The 24,085-nt window shown below is 46.5% G+C and overlaps 1 protein-coding gene across 19 annotated transcripts in view; it reads right to left on the bottom strand.

Annotated features, from left to right (window-relative positions):
* The window catches only part of LOC147019641 (protein PHTF2-like), a 79,103-nt gene that overhangs the window by 36,332 nt on the left and 18,686 nt on the right, over window positions 1–24,085 (bottom strand). For 5 of the 19 annotated variants that reach the window (XM_085894223.1, XM_085894204.1, XM_085894207.1 and 2 more), the window contains 6 exons: window positions 23,134–23,251; window positions 11,218–22,835; window positions 7,355–7,456; window positions 2,759–2,969; window positions 2,536–2,642; window positions 5–152 (listed from right to left, as the gene is read on the bottom strand). Coding sequence is in view for 18 of the 19 variants with exons in the window: in XM_085894204.1 (XP_085750330.1) it covers window positions 15,892–17,301 (1,410 nt within the window). In the remaining variant the exon portion in view is untranslated. Of the gene's footprint in view, window positions 1–4; window positions 153–2,535; window positions 2,650–2,758; window positions 2,970–7,354; window positions 7,457–8,976; window positions 9,537–10,553; window positions 10,846–11,217; window positions 22,836–23,133; window positions 23,252–24,085 lie in introns of those variants that run through there. The other 14 variants (XM_085894210.1, XM_085894222.1, XM_085894212.1 and 11 more) reach the window with 14 other exon arrangements.

Raw genomic sequence — 24,085 nt, 5'->3', positions numbered from 1 at the left:
TTACCTTTGGTGCAATGACTCGATGTGCGACACGTTGCTGCGGTGGGTGTGCAGCTTCGAGCACTGAAGGTAAGGCGAGCACAATGCGGTTACAGAATATTGTTGTGGAAATGATTCCTCTCTCTCTTCTCAATCTCCACAATCCCCTCAACCTAGGGGTCAATATATGCTTAATATAGCATTGTTGTTTTATTATTAAATGTTTATCATAAGTGTCGAAGTAATTAAATGACATTTCAATATGCGTCGCCAATTTGTGTAGTTAGAAACGTCAGACCCACCCTATTGTGTCGAAAATCCGTCATTCGTGTGAGTCTTTATTTAAAGTCCTTATTCTCGGTTTCTGTCTCAATGCCATCCTTGGCCATATAAGCAAGTCTCGGTGGCAAAAGTGGTCATCCTGGTGGCATTGCCATCATCTGGACCAGCCTATGGTGAGGGAAACCGCAACTCATGGGAGGAAAAGTGTAAGCCCTGACCACCCGTCACGGCTTGAGCCAATGGCAGAAGAGAGAGGAAGGCCGAAAATCATCAATGACATCAGAAGGGGAGGGCTTACACTTTATAATTTTATAGAGGGGAACAAGTATAATTTTTATCAAGAAGGAGGAGGGCACAAGGATAATTTTTCGAGAGGAGGAGGGGGCACAAGTATAAGTTTTATAGAAGAGCCATGGTGCCTGGAGGGGGGCACAAATTATATACAAGTATAATTTTTATAGGAGGAGGGGTCACAAATATAATTTTTTATGAAAGAGGAGGGCGATAAAAATATAATTTTACGGAAGAGGAGGGGGCAGAAGTATAATTTTATGGAGGAGGAGGGGGGCACAAGTCTAATTTTTATCGAGGAGGAGGAGGGGGGCACAAGTATAATTTTTCTCGAGGAGGGGGACACAAGTATAATTTTTCCTGAGGGCGAGGGGGCACAAGTATAATTTTTATATTGGGAGGGGGGCACAAGTATAATTTTTACAGAGGAGGAGAGGGACACAAGTATAATTTTTCTGGAGCGGGAGGGGGCTGAAGTATAATTTTTACAGAGGAGGGGTCACAAATATAATTTTTATGAAAGGAGGGGGACACAAATATAACTTTACAGAAGAGGAGGTTGGGCAGAAGTATAATTTTATAGAGGGGGAGGGGGCACAAGTATAATTTCATATCGGGGGAGGGCGGCACAAGTCAAATTTTTATAGAGGAGGAGGGGTGCACAAGTATAATTTTTATGAAAGAGGAGGGCGGCACAAAAATAATTTAACGGTAGAGGAGGGGGGCAAAAGTATAATTTTATGGAGGGGAGTGGGGCACAAGTATAATTTTTATAGAGGAGGAGAGGGACATAAGTATAATTGTTCTGGAGCGGGAGGGGCTCAAGTCTAATTTTTATAGAGGAGGGGTCATAAATATAACTTTTATGAAAGAGGAGGGCGGCACAAATATAATTTTACGGAAGAGGAGGGGGACAAAAGTATAATTTTATGGAGGGTGAGGGAAACAAGTATAATTTTTATTGAGGAGGAGGGGGACAGAAGTATAATTTTTCTGGAGCGGGAGGGGGCACAGTTTTAATTTTTATAGAAGAGGGGTCACAAATATAATTTTTATGGAGGAGGAGGGGTCACAAATATAATTTTTATGGAGGAGATGTCACAAATATAATTTTTATGAAAGAGGAGGGGGACACAAGTATAATTTTTCTCAAGGGGGAAGGGCTGCAAGTATAATTTTTGTAGAGGAGGAGGGGGGCACAAATATAATTTTTATAAAGGACGGGGCACAAGTCAAATTTTTCTCGAGGGGGACGGGGCACAAGTATAATTTATATCGAGGAGATGTCACAAATATAATTTTTATGAAAGAGGTCACAAATATAATTTTACGGAAGAGGAGGCGGGCAGAAGTATAATTTTATGGAGGGGGAGGGGGTACAAGTATAATTTTTTTCGAGGAGGGGGGCACAAGTATAATTTTTATAGAGGAGGGGGGCACAAGTATAATTTTTCTCGAGGGGGAGGGGGCACAAGTATAATTTTTATAGAGGAGGGGGGAAGAAGTATAATTTTATGGAGGAGGGGGCACAAGTATAATTTTTTAAGTAAGTAGGGGCTGTTCACGTGGTATTGTGTGAGCTATTTCACGAATATAATTGCCACCTGGGGGGTGTGGGTATTTGCGAGTGAACTAAAAACATGGAATGAAAATATTTCAAACTTTCCACCTTCAAGGATTTGTCGGAAAAGGAGAGGTTTCATGTTTTTTTTGTTCTCACACCCTCAGAATGATACCCTTGTTAGCCTTCAATCTAAAAATGGTGAAACAACTCCCAGGTGGAGGGGTCTTGGTGGTGAGTATTGGAGACTGTGATGGAGTTGATGTCGATCAGGATCTGTGGATCATTATTAATGCATCAATGGATCTCTCTGTGATGTTTCTTTACAGTGCACACAAGCTTGTACTGCAGTATACAATGATAACTCTACCAAACACCATCACTGAGGGTGTTTCACTCTCATCGAGGCACACTGTACTCACTTTGGAGTCGTAAAATGAAGGACCATGGAAGGAACGGTGGGTGCCCTTGTATGTGATAGTGCCTTGACGATGTGTACAGCCATCGTACACAGTGTACATGATCATGCCTGTTCACTTGCACGTGATGAAAAAGAAAAACTTAATGATCATGTGCACAGAATGATCATGGTTGTAGGGTAGATAAACTAAGTGTAGATATACATGAACAGGGTGAGGTACGTACCGTCATCGCCGTGCCTCCCCGACAGCACGTAGTTTGCCAAGGATGGTGTATATGTGAGACACTGGAGCGTCGCATTCAAAAAGAAAGTGTTGCCACCGTTCTTCAAACCCACACCAATGCCTCTAATTTCTTGCCACTTCAAGGAGAGCTCAACCAATGGGGGAAGGGAACATTCCCAGGGTGGGAACATGCTTCCCATTCGAATCATCATCTGTTGGAAGCAAAACCCAAATATGGTGTCATATATATTGTTACGGCCACGGGTACCAAGTGTATTATGAGGGGGTTAATCCCCGTTTCTCCTCGGAAGAGCCGGACCTGGGGGCCACCGCTCACAATTAACTCTGTGATACTGTTGAGGATCGGCGACAGCAGGATTCGCACCCTACTCTTGACAGTGAAACGTTGAAGATTCGGCGTCAGCATTAACAGCACCGCCGTCTCGTTCGGAACAGGCCTCGGGTCACGTGCCTAGGATCATGATACCAAAGTACACCTGTGCCTTGCCAGTTGGGGAAATAGACCCCGGTTGCAGACTGGGTTTGTCAGAAACCGAGCGAAGTCTGCCAGTCCGTAACCATTTTGGTTTTATATACAAATCGAGCGGATTATTCCTCAGCATGGCACGAATAAACTCAAGGCGGCAACTTTCATATGAATCAGCCAGATTTATTGGGGACACATCAGGGAACAAAACACAAGCAAAGCATTCGCGGACGTTATAATTAATCTATAACCCGCTCTTAACTCGGGAGCTACGGATACGGCTTTCGAAGGGAGCCCTAGCGAGATAAACCTTACGCCTGGACAACATGCAGACTAGACACAGAGTACTTGGTGATGCCTCATGGACGAGGGGAAAGTGTCAAAGGCACGAATGTGGCTCGTGAGAAGCCGATGTCAACGGATTTGAGCGCCCAAGCTCGAGCACGCCGCATGGCAAGATGGCGCTCGTACTCCTTCTCCCGGCACCACTCGCACATGCAGCCTCGGCGCGTCCAGCACCCGTAAGGTCGACGGCACAAGATAGGAAGATCTATGGTGTGTTCCAGCTGGTTTCTCACAAAGTCCAGTATACAAATCCAGGTGTGGCCTGTTCACCAGACTAGGACAAATCGGGGTCTTGGGCTCCATAGGCTGGGTCCATGGCCGAGGAGGAACAGCTGGCCAAAACCACTCTCCACAAAGCCGATCGCCAACTCACACAAGCCATTCCCCTTGCCTTTCGGGGCGGGCCTTTTCCACGAAGCAGATCGCAGACTCACACAGCCGTCCCTCTCGAAGCAGATCGCCGACCGACACCAGCAGCCTCTCATCCAGCAGAAGGCAGACCTCATACAGTTCCTCCCTTGCCTTTCTTGGGGCTCGCTCTTTTTGGAACGCCTTCGGGGATATGCGATTGGTCCATCCCTCGAGTCCGCAGCCGCTCTCCACCAATGGGCTGCCGACACGCCTCGCTGACCGACACTCTCAGAGCGCTGGGTGGGGCTAGTTAGAAGGGGGGGAAGAAGCAAGGCGCCTCCCTGTATGAACGAGCCGCATTCGTGCCTTTGACACTTTCCCCTCCCTCCCTGTACACCACCACTGTATGAACACTGGACAGCCTGCTAAACCTCCGAACACACATGTAATGTCCGATTACCAAACAACCTGGCTAAACATGCATTTAAAGGGGGATCTGGGCTAATCCTATATTTAACCAGAGAGTTGGTGTCAAAGCCACCCAATGCTCGCCTGTTTATACATTTATCGTTTTTAAAAGACTCGTCTAATCATATTTTTTTATAAAGCATTGCAGTAAAGTCTGATCCAAATAATTTTAAAGCAATATATGTATTTGTATATTGTAATCAGTAAAAAATAGTGTGGTAGATAAAAACATTAGAATGGAAAAAAATTTAACGTTGATGTGCTACAAAAAAGTTAAGTTCAAAACAGCTCAAAAATTTTTAAAATCTGAAATTATTTTTAATTTCAACTTCACTACATCAATAGTATACCCCAAAGGAACCTCCATGCCAAATATCAGCATCCTAGTACACATATTAAATGAATGGAAAGCTTCTAAATAACTTGCACCAAAAACTTTAACGTTGATGTGCTACAAAAAAGTTAAGTTCAAAACAGGTCAAAAATTTAAAACATTTGAAATTCTTTTTTAATTTCAACTTCACCACATCTCTATTATAATACCAACCTTGCACACTAAAAATTTGGCTCGCCGTCACACGATCCCTATGAAATTGCTGTAGCACTTAGCGAACATGCCAACAATGTTTGGGAAGTCTTGGCGTTCCATAGTACCACTTGCATTTTGCACAATGCGTATTTTTGTCATTCCCTGTGTACGGTCTGTCGTCTGCTACCAGCTATGCTGTACTGTTATGCCGTGCATGTGCACGGGTATCGCTAGTCTCTATTATAATACCAAGCTTGCACACTAAAAACTCGGCTCACTGTCACACGATCCCTTTGAAATTGCTGTGGCACTTAGCGAACATGACGACGATGTTTGGGAAGTCTTGGCGTTCCATAGTACCACTTGCATTTTGCACAATGCGTATTTTTGTCATTCCCCGTGTACGGTCTGTCGTCTGCTACCAGCTATGTTGTACTGCTATACCGTGCATGTGCACGGGTATCGCTAGTCAATAATATACCCCAAAGAAACCTCCATGCCAAATATCAGCATCCTAGTACACATTAAATGAATGGCAAGCTTCTAAATAATTTGCACCAAAAACTTTAACATTTTCACGCTCACGCTCACGCCGGGGGTATCGCTATAGCTCTCTGTTCTTCGAGCAGGCGAGCTCATAACCCACTATTGGCCCATTTCCGCAACAATACGGTGGGTTGCTTTCGAACCACAAACGCCAATCAGTTAACCACGAATTCCAGTGTCCACCGTCTAATTTTTCCGTTTTACTAGGTCACATGGCTTCCTGAACGGGGAGCGCACCCTCGGCGATGCACCAGTCTTATCTTGATTCGATCTTAATTAGGGCGGCTGAGCGTTTACCGCTGGTGCATGCCGACTATGACAGGTTAATTAGTTTGGGAATTATAATCTCCCACTCTATCTCAGTTCGGACAATGCTGGATCAATGGAAGGAAAGGACAAGCAGGGACAGGTTTAAACGTCAACAAGGAATTCATTAATAAGAAAAATAAATAAACAGAAGAACTTTATATTTCCTTGTGGTAAAAATAGGTGAATTCAATCAATCAAAATAATTTCAAACAAATGAAGAATTAAACAGAGATTGATAGAAAAATAGACAAAGAGCAGATGTTTATCACTATGCCTTACTCAACAATTAAACACGAGACAAGGGTACCCAGCAGATCATTCAGGGGGGGAAAGAAATCCGATCTTGGCTTACCAAGGTAGAAGTCGTCGTGCGTCAAATAAAATGTCCAAAAATGTGTGAGCATGCCTTGGTCCACCGCCAGCACCCTGCCTCGCCGTGCACCCACCCGCAAACAGGCTCGAACACCAATCAGCATCATGTCATCACCCCCAGTAACCAAGGACGCCAAGAATCAGGTATGCCAAGAGCAGGTCCCGAGCAGAACCAGAAATAACGGTCCAGCTGTCACCCACTGTCAGGAGCTGTCAGCAACCGTCAGGAAGGTGGTCTTCACATCCTTTTATTGGCGACCAGTGTGGGCAGAGCCTCAAGCAGACTTCAGCCAAATCCAGCTTGCCTATTTGCACATCGCTGCACGTGACCTCCAACCGTCAACCCCCGCGATCATTCCTTCCCCACCATTGAACAAGATGCAACTCCCAATTAACACAGGCCTGGCTTACGACGCCATGTTTGAGGCACTGGAGGAACACCAGCAAGCAGCCATTTGCTGGAATTACTGAACGAAAATGTGAAGCGCTCACAAAACGTCAACGGCAACCATCACCTCCCTGTTCAGCCCGACACTAACAAGAGCCAACCAGCGTCCATAGAACTGCCGAACGGGGCGTCAAACGTCGAAGGAAAAAGGTAGATCTCAAACATCGATGAAAGAGATGTGGGTGTCGAACGTCAATGGAAAAAGGTGGATGCCTGAGGTAAATGATCCACAGCCATGTCTGACCGTCAGAATAACTGTTCAGGAAAAGCCCGTGGTGTGTTTAATCAAATGTCCTGCAAGTCCAAGGTGTAAATAAATTGTGTATTTCTAAGCCAATGTGTCCTGATGTAAAGGGGGTAGACGAGCCTCCGTTGGGCTAACGACGATCTATCGTGTGCATGAACGGTGAATATCACTCATGCAGAAATGAAAACTGATGTAAAATCACACGTCATGGACGTGTCGTAAAGAGGAAAAGGTTATCCCATATGAACGAAAGTCAGTCTATTCTATACCCTTCTCAATGCATCAACGAGGTAGATTCCCACCAAACAAGGGGATGGGTCTATCCTGAACATGCATTTCTGGAAATAACTGTCTGAGGTCCTGGATGTTGTGTGCATTACTCGGATCCGATTCTGAAATCCACAACAATATATTTGGTATCAACACCATGATATCACGATACCAATTCATCAATATACTAGGCTGTAGATCAAGAAGGCCAAAAGGAAAACCCACCTTTGGTATTGCTTGATTCATAATGGGGGGGGGGGGTCTTGTCAGTGTTGAGAGACACGTTCAGCACGCACAAAAGTTTCATGTTCTGCTTCATCGCAGATTCTGCAGGATTGGGAAACAGAGATAAAGGGTTACTGAGGCATAAATAAAAAAATAAGAAATAGAGGAACAAATAAACAAACAAGCAAGCAAAGAAATAAATAAATTCTCAATAACATTCACGGTTTCGACCCAAGACCGATCCAGGGTTTCAACATGATAAAGATCACAGTTTCGACCCAGTTGCGATCATGGTTTTGAACCAGTCTTCTTGCGTATGGCAGCTTCACTGTCAGGGTAGCTATCATTTCTTGGAAGCACGACTGTGTCGCTGATGCAGTGCGCCTCTACCAGTACACACTGGTACTCATTTCACCGACCTTGGAAGGATGACAGGATGAGTCAACCCCCTGGTGTATTAATTCAGCGGCCGACGGGGCTTGAACTCAGGACCCTAGGATCCCAAGCCACCAAGCCAACACCAGGCTCCTTTGAACCAGTATCGATCACGGTTCGACCCAGTAACGGTCACGGTCTTAACCCAGTAACGGTCACGGTCTTGATCGACATTCTTTCCTGAAGATAATTCCATATATATATATATATATATATATATATATATATATATATATATATATATATATATATATATATATATATATCTGTAAATTAAAGAAAAAAACAAATCAAAGAACAGTGTACGTCTATTTGCCCTCCCTCACCTGTACAATAAGTCAAAGTGAGCTCAGAACAGGGTCCAAAACAAGCAACAAAAGTCCAAACTGGAGAACCTCCGAAGAGCATGACCGTAATCCACTGGGACCAAACACAACTGAAAAGTAACGTCACATTTTGTTGCTTAGGCCTCAGTCACATTTGCTCTATGGCGAGGATAAGGTGGCCGTACGCCCTATGAATTGACAGAAACGTGCGGCGGCCGCAGAGAACCTGAGGTGGCCTCAGGGTGGCCCTAAGCCGTTTGGCTACATTTTACAGGCCATAGGGTCACCGTGGAATTATAACTTTATTTCATTTCTATGCTCGCCGTAGCAATTCGACAAGCCAAGCTATGACGTAGATGTGTTCCACGTCGACCGTACATAGGGCGTGCGGTGGGCTTGCGTTTTCCGTGCGGTTGCCGTAAGCTCTTCTCAATGAAAAATGAATTTTCCCAACCCCCAAAAAATTACGGCGGCCGCACTATTTCCACGGTCGCCGTACGGTGGCCTTGCGGTCTGTGTGACGACCTGTGGGCAACGCAAGGTCGACGCACGGTTCCCCTACGCCCGCCGTGCACCTACGTACGGCCTCCGTGGCAGTCTGCGTCGACCTGCGTCCACCGTGCGCTACCGCGAGATATCGGAGTATAGTTGTTTGCCTATACATAGTGGTGCCCCAGAATCCGAATTTAATTCGTTCCAGGAGGCTGTTCGGATTGCAAAAAGTTTGGATTCAAAAAATATTTTCCCAATAAGAAATAATGGAGTGAATTAATCCGTTCGTGGACCCAAAGAAAACCCACTTTCAAGACACTTTAAACTGAAATTCCCCATGTTTAAGGTAAAATAAGATGAGTAAATGACCTTCGGTCGGTGGGGGTGCATTGTATGTAAACTGGTACAATCACCACGTCCAAAGGTCCACACAGGCTCGAACTCCGGCCTGGGTTTCGATCGCTCGCGCACTCTGCGAGAGCGCTGCCCCCAGGGCGGCTCATCAAACATGATGCCCCCAGAACCACAATCACTTCCATCAAACGCATCAAGCTGACGTAATCATGGATATTAAAAATTACAACCGGTTTTGCTGTGAAATTCAATCCTTGCCCGACAGTCCGTCACACCACGTGATCGGATTGCTTTTTTGTTAATAATTAAAACACAAGATGATTAAAAAAAAAAATGAAGGTGAAAACACGAGGTAAGGCGGAAGTCACATTTGGCTCGGTGCACGGAGGGTCTACAAAATGTACGGACACTCGCAATTATAAAGCGGCCGCAGTATGTCCACGGTCACACAATGTAGCAGTCACATATGTTTTTATTTTTCGGGTAGCCGCACGGGGTATTTATAAATTGTGGAGACCAAAAACGTGGGGGTGCCGTAATTTTTTAGGGGTTGGGAAAATTCATTTTTCATTAAGAAGAGCTTACGGCAGCCGCACGGAAAACGCAAGCCCACCGCACGCCCTATGTACGGTCGACGTGGAACACATCTACGTCAGAGCTTGGCTTTGTCGAATTGCTACGGCGAGCATAGAGATGAAATAAAGTTATAACTCCGCAGTTATAATTCCACCGCGACCCTACGGCCTGTAAAATATAGCCAAACGGCGTCGGGCCACCCTAAGGCCACCTCAGTTTCTCTGCGGCCACCACACGTTTCTGTCAATTCAGAGGCCGTACGGCCGCCTTATCCTCGTCGTAGAGCAAATGTGACTGAGTATTTCCACCGACGAACTGAATGAACAAAGCGCGAAGATGCTGGTCGAGCAGGTGGTGGGGACACGTGAACAAACATGAACGCTACGTTGTGTTCGGTTTTTTTTAAATGTATTAGTTTTTAGGGCCAAACTTTCTCGAAAAAATTGTTCGGATTCCAATTTGTTCAAACAGCTTGGCCGTTCGGATTCTGGGGGACCACGGTATATTATAGTTATAGTATATTCAGTTATATGTACTGTTATCTTTTTATTTCAGTAAAAAAAAAAAGGACTGGTATATATACCCACTCGTTACCGTCCGTCTGGCAGCACGTTCGCCTTAGGGTCCCCCTGCGGTCTCCTTGCGTCTGCCTTGAAAATTATATTGCCGCCGCAGGGACGCCCTAAGGTCACCGTGCGACATCAAATCAAAGACGGTACGGCACCCCCACTTTTTCGGTCTCCACGATTTCTAAATACGCCGTGCGGCTCCCCGAAAAATAAAAACATATGTGACTGCTACATTGTGTGACCGTGGAAATACTGCGGCCGCCGGAGAATTGCTAGTGGCCGCAGATTTTGGAGACCCCACGGCCGCCGTGGCAAATGTGACCTAGGCCTCAGCAACAGCACAATTATAAACGACATCCAGTTATTTTATTCCGACCAACGGAATGTTTTTTTCCACAATCGATTTCATTTGTTTTGATGATATATTTCCGTAAAAAAAAAAAAAACGTTTTGAAAAATCAGTTAACCAGCACTTTTCGAGGTACACAGGATGACGGCTCAGAGGAAGCAGACATCACTCTCACCCGTGTGGTCTGGGTTAAACTGCCAGTCTGACTGTAAACTGCCTTCCCGGTGAAGTTCAGCACAGGGTGATGCATCAATGAGCACTCATGATCCTTTGGAAACGAAGTTAAGTCGGCTATCCCACCACCTAGCATTCAGCGAAGGACGTTATTGGGTTAAATAAGATTTATTGATGGGTTTCAATGCCTGAAGGAAACTGAAATCGAATGTGTGAGAATGGTTTTATTTTATGACTCGTGTATTGTAATTGTTATATTCTCCTCTGATATTTATATCATTTCGTCACTAATGTCGGGGTTTATTTTTTTTTACACAGGACATTAAAACATCTTCGTAATTAATACGTTTCAGGCGGTGTATTGGTACGCTTTATTGTGTACGATCATAATATGGCCAATACTTGCGAGGACGAATTAAAAAAATGAAATTATGAATTTAATTTCGAATCATTTCGTTACATTTATACGAGTTTTCCGTTCACGTATCAACTGTGAATGTAAAGAAGATTCGATTTTAAAATAGAAACGTATTGGAAGACACTACGTCAGTTTCACGCGAAAGACCGTTAATCACGTGACTCCTTTACCTCTTCCCTTGGAGACGTCACAGCGACGACACTGGATTGGTCACGTGGCACAGCCGATAACTTCCGGTATGCAGGAAGGATTGTCAACACCAAGCACTGAAGAAGATTCCTGGGTGCACAACAATGCAGATTAACGAAATTGTAATCTTTGTAGAATAACGGTAACGGTAATCCATTACGTCGTGATTGGGTGTACCAATCGTCTTAAAAAGGGTTCGGGGTGAGAATTTCATCTCATACCTACAGAGAGTCATCGGCTTCAGGTGATCACCAGAACACAATGGAGATGGTGTTTGTGCGTGTGCATGTACGCGTGCGTAGCTCATTTTACATCAGTTCTGATTACGACTCATTATTATGAACGGAATGAAATGTTTTCATTCCCACATAAACAAAGCTGCACCTCATTAGATCATGCTCTGATCACGCAGGTGGATCTCAAACCCCGACAGCTGCATCACCTTTAAAAACCAGAACTACAACCCGGCGGGAAAACCTCTCCACGTCTGAGAAATATATCAACATGGATTATAATTGCTCATTGGATGTTTTTACCCCCCACACACGAACTGAGCAGCAGGGTTCAACAATCGGTTCACTTCTTACTGTCCTTCTGTCCACCAACTTCAGTTTATGATTTGATTGATTTCAGTTGAATGCTATATTCGGAAAACGAACCTGTAGTTGAACACTACTTTGCTCCGAATTTGTCCCTACCGCACACGCACACAGAGGAGTGATCATTTGTTACTCTGTCCGCCTGTCCGGAAATTAAACAAAACTGAAAATCATTCCAAACAAGAAACTTACTGCTTTTAATGACGTCATAAAGGACACAAACAACCAGAACATTTTAAAGCAAATTTCACTGGACGACAATCAAGGGTCAAGAAAACTGGTGATTTGGAAAATATTGTTGTGGGCCAGGGGGTCGGTGGCGATAAACGACCACTGGGTGGAGCAGTGGAGTCGTCTCTCACTGAACACCCGGAACTTAGGTCGTCACACGGATAAGTCCGAAGGTCACGGGTCCCTGAGCGGACCATGGTCACCAATACTTCGACGGAGTGGGGTAGGGTCAATTGCCTAATTTCAATATACCTAAGAACCCATGTCATCCAACTACCGGGGAAAACCACACCCTCGGCCGACTCTGTCCGGACCGAGTCGCAGGTACCGACTCGGTTCCGGCGTAACCGAGCGAAGTTACCAGAGCCGCGCCGGTCCCAATGAACAATCCACAGCACAAACGGCCCGACCAATTTGCAACACGCACCATGCTAGGCCAATGGAGGAAAGCACAGAAAATGAGCTGGTACATTTAACACGGGGGGGGGGGGGTTATTTTACAATAATAATCGGGGAGCGGAGACACAGAGCAGAGTTATCACGAATAAAAGAAATGTAATTTACAAGCAAAGCACTTACACAATTCTACTTAACAGACTGGGCACACACACACACACACACACACACACACACACACACACACACACACACACACACACACACACACACACACACACACACACACACACACACACACAAGAATTGGACCCCGTGGGTTTATCTCGGTCAAGCCGGGCCGGGGTACCTGTCTGCTTCGTGCGGCCACACCAACTCCGAAACCACCACGGTGGGACCTGAACCCACGACCCGAAGTCCACGGCCCACGAACAAGGCCGCTCAACCACGATCACCACTGTCTCAGACCGCTCCAGCCACGACCACTTCCGTCTGCAGAACGCTCGTCGACAACCACAGACCGCGCCGCAATCGCCACGCTCAGTCTGCCGAACGCTGGTCCAGACAACCACAGACCGCGCCGCAATCACCATGATCACAGTCTGCCGAACGCTGGTCAAGACAACCACACTCCTCCTCTTGCGGAGGGAGGGGCTTCTTCTCCCTGCCACTCGCTTCCTGATTGGACGGTGGGTTGTCAGGCGACTCGTGGCGGCCTCCCGATTGGCTGGGGCATGCATGTGGTGCTCACCCTCCGCTCATTGGCTGGAGGAAATGCTCTCTGCTCCTCCTCGGAGCGGAGCTTCGACCCGAGGCGACGAAGGCCCCGCCCACATCCTCAGCCAAAAGCACGTGTGTAATTTAGACCGGGTCGAGTGCAGGACGGCACACTGTTGTCGTTGTTGTTGAAGCTAAGGATGTAATAAACCTGACTATACAATAATTCGTAGTGCACACATGTAATTCCCATTAGACAAAGGGGGGATTCTAACTGTAAACACCTACTTATCGAAATAACTGAGCTACGGGGACCGCTGTCTTTGTGCAATGGCTTCCAGATTCGTAACAATATATCTTTATTACAGGGTTACTGAGAACCGAGAACGACCGATACAGAGACAAACAAGAAGGGCACTCAGAAGAGCATGTACCTCCGCCCCTGTAATGCGTGATCCACGAGAACATATCCGGCCCAATACATTTTTGAGATATCATGCTATATATCGGTTTAGCCCTATCTCTCAATGGTGAAGAATCACTTTTAAAATTCTATTAGTCGGATCTGGACCTTCACCAAAATCTAAGCCATTTGTCGTGGTCACACACTGAACCTGTCCACACAATTTCATCCAAATCCTTCCACAACTTTTTTGACATATCGTGCTGTATATCGGTTTAGCCCTATCTCTCAATGGTGAAGAATCCCTGAAAAACTTATCAGATCTGGATTTTCACCAAAATCTAAATTCTAAACAGTTCGTCCTTGTCACACACCCAACCTGTCCACAAAATTTCATCCGGATCCATCCACAACATTTTGAGATATCTTGTACACAAACAAACACAGAAAGGCCACCTTTGGTGGTGGAGGTAACGATAAGGGCATTTGGTAGAGCGCCTACCTCCGCCACGCAATGCCTGATCCAGTGGAATATGTGCTGATTTGATGGAGTTTTCTATGTAGGCATCTATCACAAATCCACTATTTTTGCCTTTGGTAGTGAGATAAATCCCTTTCCAGCCAATTGTCCAAAGTTCTGTGGTCGACTGGTTATTGAGTAAAGGAGGTCATTTCCACAAATTTTGCGTACTTTGTCATCATTTCTTTCACTCTGAGTTAGTGCTCTTACATCCTCCAATTTGTGTAAGAGTGTAGATTACTGTGTTTTGATTGGAAGACCATCTGCTATGGCCAAGACCCAGGGTAGTGGGCTTCATGGGTATGACAGCACTCTCTATACTCATATTGTGCTGCTCTAAGAGCATCAACAAATGTCCCAACACATTTCTTTGTGCTGCAATTTGAACTACAGCACTTTGTTCTGTGTAGATGTGTTTTTTCTTCACTTTGATGGTGTAGTGAGCGTTTTCACTATCTGCTTTTTCAATGGTGAGTGAAAACAGAGATTTATCAATAAGAGTGGGCCCGTTGGTCCGATGGACCAAATTTTCATTGGTCTTCACAGCCTTGCTGCATACCCGCCTGCTGTACTGCTTCAGCATAAGCATGCCGTTCATGAAGCTCAGATGCACTTGGGGCCAGCACATGGATTCTATGTTGCATGCCTGGTGTTGGCTTCATGGTTTGGCTTGAGGTCCTAGGGTTCTGAGTTCGTTGGCTTAATGGTTAGGGTGGTGGGCTTGAGATCCTCGGGTCCTGAGTTCAAATTCCACTCAACCATTGAATTAATACCACTCAAAATTGAATTAATACTCAAGAATTGACTCTGTTTGTCATCCTTCTGAGGTTGGCAAAATGAGTGCCAGCTTGCTGGTATCCTGTGTCGGAGTGGCGACCCGTCCAGGATTGTGCCCAATAGCCAAGGAGACTGCTTAGGCAGCACCAATGCTCTGCGCATAGTATGGTCACAATGGATGGATGGATATTGAGCTAAATAACTTTTTGAGATATTGTGCTGTATATCGTTTTTGGCCCTTTCTCTCAATGGTGAAGAATCACTGAAAAAATTCCAGTACTCAGATCCGGATCTTCACCAATATCGAATCAGTTCATCCTCGTCTCACACCCAACCTGTCCACACAATTTCATCTGGATCCGTCCATAACTTTTTGAGATTTCCTGCACACAAACAAACAAACAGAAAAACAAATAAACAGAAAGAAAGGGATGAAAACATAACTTCCTTCACCTTCGGTGGCAGAGGTAATTAAGGGTCTGTAGTGTCGTGGTAGGGGTGCTTAGAAGGCAGACACGAGCGGAGGAACAGTCGAGCCCGGCTTTGTTGCACCAGCGCGAGCGCGGGCGTACTTTGCCCGCAGCTCACCTTTATTACGTACTCAATGCACTCACGAGCCGCGGCGACTACGGCACCCACTACAACACCTCAAGCGGCGCACACTCCTTATATCCCTGGCAGACACGATGATCACGCCGACCACTCCCCCCCACCATCATGCCCTGCCCCGCAGGCCTGCAGGCTATACCACACTCCTCCCTCCTAAAACCATGATTATTAAATGACCATCATCATAATAAGCATAAGCAGCACGAAAGACCACGGTATAAAAGCAGACAAGGTACAAAAAAAAGAAACAGCATAGCATAAAAGCACATCACATCATATAACGTGTCGATGCGAGCGAGTGGAGCTGCAACGGACAGGTTCCGAAGACTGAGTTGCACCATGAACCTACAAAACCCTGACCACGTTACCGATATGAAGCAGCAAGGCGAGAAGCACAGCATCACTACGCAGCGAAAACGCCCCCAGGCGGCTCATGCTTACATGGCCTTCGGCGAGGTCGTGGCGACCTCCCGAGCAAACCTCCCCCGGCACCATCAAACGCCTCCGGCCAACAAGGCGGCACATCTCCCCCAGCCAGACCTGAAGCAGATAAACATTCCGAGGCCGGAAGCCCACTGTCTGGAAGCCGTGGCGCCAACGCCAGATCCGACTGACCTTGGGTGGGGGCGCTGAACAGCGCCGTTGGCTGGATACAACCAATGCCCCACAACAACCCACGCACCACAATCAGTTGAGATTCCAACGCATGTCCAAACAGCCTTGAGCGAAAACAGAGAGCCACGTCCCAGGCGCCAGGCACGTCTGACCTTGCCGAAACCAGAGGTGGGGGTAACGCTGAACAGCGCACCAGCCCCGGCTCCGAGTCGATCTCCGAGACCCACACGGCAATTAGACGGTAGCCATTCCATACAAACCACCCCTTAAACTCAGGCCCGTCATCAAGCAATAAGAACATCGTCGGTACAATTGCAAACTCCTTTTTCCGTACAGCGCGTTCTTTCGATAAAATCCCTGCACATGACAAAGTATCCACCTGCGGCCTGGGGCAACGGGAGGCCAACAAAACCTCTTTATTTTCCACCATCGCTCCCAAAGCCTCCACATCACATTGATTATAATGCAAATCCCATCGATTGATCTCAGCCAAACCCACTCCCACACAGGAACTGTCGGCATTTATTTCAACAACGTTAAACCGCACCACCAGAGCAATGAAAAACAAATATGCAATGAACAGCAACTCATAACCCACAGCACGTGTCCGTCTCTTGGTTGTCGACCCGATGTTGCGAACCGTGACTTTCTTGAACGCGACAGGCTCGCTGCAGCTCCCCGTTGAAACTGCCCGAACAACACAGACGCGCCTTGCACCATGAGCGCAACCGAAGCGAGAGAGCTCAGCGTGAGAGCTGGCACGGCTCCCGTTGCTCCCGAACCGCACATCAACGTTGCAGGCAGCAACGAACGGCCGCTCCCGTTGCATCGATGTGGCTCCCGCCGCCAGAACCTCGCCCTCAGAACTCGAAGACAGCATCGAAGGGAGCACCAGCGCACCCGGAGGTACGAACTGGAGATCCAGCCCGAGGTGCGTCAACCAGTCCCGACCCAAAAGGGCGGGCCCCTCCCCTCGCACCACAACCACCGAGAGTAGGGCGCTTCGACCCCGGTAGAGCACCGAGACGTCGGGCACCGCAAGCGGTGCAATCGCTTCGCCGGTGTACGTGTGCGATGTGAGGGCAGCACGAGTGGACTCAACTCGACACCCGATCAGTGCCCCGATCACTCCGACCTCCCCTGGCATCGGTCCTGTCACCGTCGGACCAACTGAAACCAGGCTCAACATGGGCAGCATCAGTGCCCCGGTCACCTCAACCTCCCCTGCCACTGATCTTGTCACCTCCGGACCAATTGAAGGCAGGTCTAACACCGGCAGTATCTCCCGCTCCGGGTCGCTGGAATCTCCGTGCCCAGGCTGCAAAACTCGATCCGGGGCGTTACCGTGTACGCCATGCACCGAACATCATACCGGCAGTAGGTCTCGACCCGGGACAGAAGGATCGCTTCGCACACCGCCATCTATGACTGTGTAGATGGGTAGATGGGCGATGACTCTCGGCACACACACCGTAGACGTCCCCGAGTGCTCAGACCGCAGTCCGAGTGATTGCATTGCAACGCTCGTCCACGACCCGCGCCGCAGACCGTGCGCGCCTGGAACATCGCACTGACCTCCGGATCATCTGCTGCGCACCGACCATCGAGACCCCGGACATTCCTCAGAGCTCGTGCGACGTCCAACGCCGCGTCCGAGCTGAACTGCGTGTCCTCGTTCTTTAGCCGTGACCTCGCAGAAATCATTCCCCAGATTTGTCGTGCCTCAATTAAACGAACTCCGAGCGCGGCCGTTGTCCACTCGACGTGACCGAAGTCGACTCCGCCGAAGGCGGGCACGCGTCCGTGCACCGTGCCCCGACTTCCTGTCATGCCTGAGCTGGCCGCGCAGGCGAGCCTCCTGGCTCCGGAGCCTGTGCGCGCGGCGAGCGAACCTGCGATACGCTCTTCGCGATGCGTACTCCTCCGGAACCTCAAACCGCACGGGGTGCGCTGAGTTACTCGCTGCCGATCCGAACCCAAACACCCTGCACACGCCGATCCGAACATCCTCGTCGCCAATCTGTAGTGTCGTGGTAGGGGTGCTTAGAAGGCAGACACGAGCGGAGAAACAGTCGAGCCCGGCTTTGTTGCACCAGCGCGAGCGCGGGCGTACTTTGCCCGCAGCTCACCTTTATTACGTACTCAATGCACTCACGAGCCGCGGCGACTACGGCACCCACTACAATGCCTCAGGCGGCGCGCACTCCTTATATCCCTGGCAGACACGATGATCACGCCGACCACTCCCCCCACCATCATGCCCTGCCCCGCAGGCCCGCAGGCTATACCACAGGGTCTGCTCTGTCGCTTGGTTTGTTTTGTAGGTGAGTATGACGGTTGAGGGTTAACATGGGGTTGGAGATGAAGATTGGATCCATTGTTTATTGCTTCTTACACATTCCTGACCCCTTTGCTTTTGTTCAATCAATGCAAGTTACACACCCGACATGTTCTCTTGGTAGATTCTGTTCATTCTGACCGTTTTGTCTGGTGGCTCTGTGAAACCTGTTAAAGGTAAATTGGTCCAGTTCACGTCACATGATTAAGGTGTGCTTGACCTGAATAACATCTGTCACATGATCGCCTATCAACATGGGACTCGTTCGTTTCACAGATCTCAATCTGCATGGTAACGCAGTAGTCCCAGAGCTAGGATGATTTTATTTGACTTTTATTTACCGAAAGGTCTGAGGGTTGGTTCTAGGGGTAATAATGTCTCCAGGATTCAAAAATCCATTTCGTACAAAAATCTACTTGGATGTTGTTTTCACAATTTGCTCTTGAAGTGGGATACACTCCAATTGCAATATTGCGATTTTTCAACACGTCAAATTTTGGTTCATTTCGGCTTTGTACAGTTTTGTCCTGGAAAGCTGTAAAACTGTTCCGAAACATATAAATAAGGTATCATATGAGGAAGTATTAGCTCCTGATTCATTTTCTATGCTGGACTGCATACTATCTGTGCTAACAAACACGTGTGTGTGTGTGTGTATGTGTATGTGTATGTGTATGTGTATGTGTATGTGTGTGTGTGTGTGTGCGTGTGCGTGTGCGTGTGCGTGTGCGTGTGCGTGTGCGTGTGTGTGTGTGTGTGTCTTCCATAACTCTAAAACTATAAAAACCTAGCAGCCTGAAACTTTGCATACAAACTAAGAAAACTCCAAGGAAGTGCATGAGTGAAAATTAGGTGTTTGGGTTAATTAAAACACCTCTTTTGAAGATAATTAATGGCATTATTTAATGATATCCTTCATCAGGAGATACTCGGCCACCTCGCTGTCTGGGGTCTTCAGGCGATTCCTTGGTAACTTCGCTGGGGTATGAAGCCGCCATGTTTTTGGCATGCTCAAGCTTGCCTCATCCTGGAACAGGCCTCAACGATTTCATAACGATAAAGGTTTTGTTTTGTTTTTCTATTTTCCACACTCATATTATCGAATGTCTGTTCATCATAGCTCAGAATCACTGCGTTCATTGCAATGCTTATAAATGCCTGGAGACCTCAGCGTTCGTTGCTTTATTTCATTTCCACACATGCAATCACCAAGAGTATCTCTTAAATTAAGGAGAGTTTACAAAATTTAAGCTCCAAAATCGAACATAAAAGCAGTTCGGACTCCGAGAAAAGTGTTAATTTGTCCAATTCGGACATATGTGACATTTTGGGTGTCTCCAGGTGTATGTTTAATATGACAGTTCAGTGATTGCCAATCACGTGCCAAGGGAGCCGTTTATCAACTGTTTCGTTGGAGTGCTTAAGCCAGCGCTCTACAGTACTCGCACTGTCACTGAATACTGCATATAGATCGACTTTTTACAAAGTTCAGGGCTACTCGCCTGCGTTGGCCATGTTTTGTTCTGCGGTGCAACAGGCAGTGGCTGCCTCGCTGAAAATGTGAAATTTCATTTTCCATGACGTTTCCCGTTTTTGTTCTTCCATTATACGACCCGTCACTTTGGCATAGATAAATACAAATAAAAACAAGAAAAAGAGCAATCAGAGACAGAAAACACTTGCCAGGACTTCTTTTGAGTGATGTATTTTTAGGTTTTTGGGTAAATCCAATATGGTTGCCAAACCATGTGACCTATGATGTGTGACCCTTTTGTTCCTCATGGATAGGCAGTCATATGTGTAAAGTTTAGCCTCAATCTGTTCAGCCACTTCAGGGAAGAAGATTTTTTTGAAGGTTTAAAAAAGCAACAATATGGCTGCCGAATCACGTGACCGATGACGTCATAATTATTAAAACATTCTACATGAGTTGTCGCACCAATGGTGAAAATTTCGTCTCAATCCGCCAAGTGGTTGTGGAGAAAAACACAAAAGTTCTGTGCGGACAAACAGACAGACCCAAATGCAATACCCTCTCTGAATCCTTCGGCGAGGGTAACTGGAAGGGCACTCGGTATAGCGCATATCTCGGCCACACAATGCCTGATCCACGAGAACATATCGGGCCCAAAACATTTTTGAAATATCAGGCTACACGACATGGCCAAAAGTATGTGGACACCCCTTCTAATGAGTACATTCAGCTATTTCAGCTACACCCATTGCTGACAGATGTATAAGATCAAACACACAGCCATGCAATCTCCATAGACAAACAGTAGAATGGGTAGAATTAGCCATAGCAGTAGAATGGGTCATATTGAAGAGTTCAGTGACTTTCAATGTGGCACCCTCATAGGATGCCATCTTTCCAACAAGTCAGTTCATCAAATTTCTGCCCTGCTGGAGCTGCCCCAGTCAACTGTAAGTGCTGTTATTGTGAAGTGGAAACATCTAGGAGCAACAACAGCTCAGCCACGAAGTGGTAGGCCACACAAGCTCAAAGAAAAGGGACAGCTGAGTGCTGAAGCACGTAGCGTGGAAAAATCGTCCGTCGTCGGTTGTAACGCTCACTACCGAGTTCCAAACTGACTCTGGAAGCAACGTCAACACAAGGACTGTTCGTCGAGAGCTTCAGGAAATGACTGTAGATGGCCAAGCAGCCCCACACAACCCTATGATCACCATGCGCAATGCCAAGCGTCAGCTGGAGTGGTGTAAAGCTCACCGCCATTGGACTCTGGAGCGGTGGAAACGCATTCTCTGGAGTGATGAATCACACTTCACCATCTGGCAGTCGGACGGACGAATCTGGGTTTGGCGGATGCTAGGAGAACGCCAACTGCCCGAATGCATTGTGCCAACTGTAAAGTTTGGTGGAGGAGAAATAATGGTCTGGGGCTGTTTTCATGGTTTGGGCTCGGCCCCTTAGTCCCAGTGAAGGGAAATCTTTACGCTACAGCATACAATAACATTCTCGACGATTCTGTGCTTCCAACTTTGTGGCAAGAGTTTGGGGAAGGCCCTTTCCTGTTTCAGCATGACAATGCCCCCATGCACAAAGCGAGGTCCATTCAGCAATGGTTTGTCGAGATCGGTGTGGAAGAACTTGACTGGCCTGCACAGAGCCATGACCTCAACCCCATCGAACACCTTTGGGATGAATTTCAAAGCCGACTGCGAGCCAGACCTAATCGCCCAACATCAGTGCCTGACCTCACTCATGCTCTTGTAGCTGAGTGGAAGCAAATCCCCACAGCAATGTTCCAACATCTCGGGGAAAGCCTTCCCAGAAAATTACCCCCGTGTGGGGGTGACGGTCATCTCTATAATACCACAAGTTCTCAATGTTCAGTTATGACCGAAGACTACTGCGCAGTTTGGTTAAAGATGACTCGGCATTTTGGCGCGCGCGCACGAAATGATATTTTGAAAATAAATGCCGACGTTTACATTTCGGGTTTTGAAACTTTTGCACCTTCGGCGGAAAATGTATAAATATAAAAGGCTAAAAATGTGTTTTATATTTATATTTCATTTCTCCTTCCTTCTTTCTTTGCATCGGCCTTTTTGGCCATCTTCCAGATCACGTGACGATCAAACGGGAAGGAAATTCAAAAATCAGTCTGGTTAGATACAAGATAATATTTTTTACTATCATAATCGATAAACAGTTGCCGAATATCTTGTAGAATGGCAGACTAGACAGGTTTTGAAAATGGCGATTTATAAAACTTACGTGACCTCGTGATCTTGACCCTGACCTTGAACCCGGACAAAAGTTATATCGTTGTGCAAGACTCATCGACCTCAACCCACATACTAAGTTTCATCAAGATCGGAAAGAAAAATTGTTGACGGATGTACGGACGGACATTTGGTCCGGCTTTATTAGGTCATCTCGGTAGAGATGACCTAAAAAGTGGAGGCTGTTATTGCAGCAAAGGGGATCAACTCCATATTACTGCCCATGATTTTGGAATGAGATGTTGGACGAGCAGATGTCCACATACTTTTGGCTATGTGGTGTATCATGCTATACAGTAAGTACTACATCGTTTTTGGCCTGATCTCTTAATGATGAAAAAAAAATCACTTTAAAAATTAAATAATTCTCGTATCCAGGTCTGGATCTTCACCAAAATCGAATCAATTCGCCAATGCCACACACCCAACATGTCCACCAAGTTTGATCTGAATCCATCCACAACTTTTTTGAGATATCCTGCTATATATTGCTTTAGCCCGATCTCTCAATGATGAAGAATCACTGAAAAAAAATCAGATCTGGATACAGATTCAGATCTTCAACAAAATTGAGTCAATTCTTTCGTGTCACACCCAACGTGTCCACCAAGTTTCGTCCCAATCTGTCCACACCTTTTTGAGATATCCTGCAAATAAACAAACAAGAAGAAGACGTCATGCAGAGCATAATACACGCAAAATCCATCAAAGAAATTTGAACAAAAAATAATTGGTGGTTGAATTAAATGACCAAATATGCAACTCCTCTTCAAATTTCAAGTGAATCAGATGAACAGTGACAATTTTAGAAATTTTGCCTATGTCGACCTTCTGACCTTTGTGGACCACAAAAATAATTGGTGGTTGAATTCAGTGACCTGAAATATAAACCCTCTTCAAATTTCAAGTCAATTGGATGAAAAGTGAGGATTTTAGAAATCCTACCGAAGTTGTTGACCTTTGGCCTCTGTTGACCTTTTGACTTCAAAAACAAGAGGTTTCTTCCTGATGACAAACTCTACCATGTGGTGAAGATTCGTGAAGATCGGTTTAAAATTGTGACCTGTCGGCGATAAACAAACAGACAGACAAACAGAATAACAAAACTGACAAACCAATGCACTTGAAAAATCTTTGATTTTGCAAGTAACAAACAAACAGACGCACAGAAAGAGGTGAAAACAAAACGCCCTTCACCTTCGGTGGTGGAGGTAATTAAACGTTTCGCTTTTAAAAGTTTCTTCAAACATTTCATGCATTGCATGGTAAAGCCACTTGGCACGTTCAACTTTCAATTGCAATACCGTAGTTCTACACTGGAGGTTTTAAGGCAAAATATATTGAATGATCACAATGAGAAAGAAAAAATTCAGTTGTGAAGTAAAGAATCGCCACATCATGGCTGGGAAGCCGAGAGGTATGCATGCTCACTCTGTGTAGCCTGGATTTGAATCCCAACCCAGCTCTAAACTGTCCTCCCGATGTTCCACAGACCGGGTAATTCATCACTGTGTGTGTCTTCTCTTGGATGGATAAATTGGGCCTCACATCTACCAGAATCCCTCACCCACTCCCTCCCAACCCTACTCCCTCTCTTCCACCCCAAACCCTCTTTTTGACCCCTCTCTCTCTCACACTCCTCTATTTCTTTCTCCCACCCCTCCCCCCCTGGTCTCCCACCTTTCCCCCCTATTGAGGAGACTGCAGCATGTATAACCGGTGGGGTGCAAAGGTTGCTGCCTATACAAGCTGTTGGTTTTGAATGCTCCTGTCCCAGGTCTCAAAGTGAGTGTGTGTGTGTGTGTGTGTGTGTGTGTGTGTGTGTGTGTGTGTGTGTGTGTGTGTGTGTGTGTGTGTGTGTGTGTGTGTGTGTGTGTGTGTGTGTGTGTGTGTGTGT

Source organism: Eptatretus burgeri, chromosome 9 (genome assembly GCF_056783735.1).
Source record: "Eptatretus burgeri isolate ZD-2024b chromosome 9, Ebu_testis_v1, whole genome shotgun sequence".
In the NCBI taxonomy this organism is placed as follows: domain Eukaryota; kingdom Metazoa; phylum Chordata; class Myxini; order Myxiniformes; family Myxinidae; genus Eptatretus; species Eptatretus burgeri.
The sequence above is the reverse complement of the archived record's forward strand: the minus strand, read 5'-3'. Positions and strand labels throughout refer to the sequence as shown.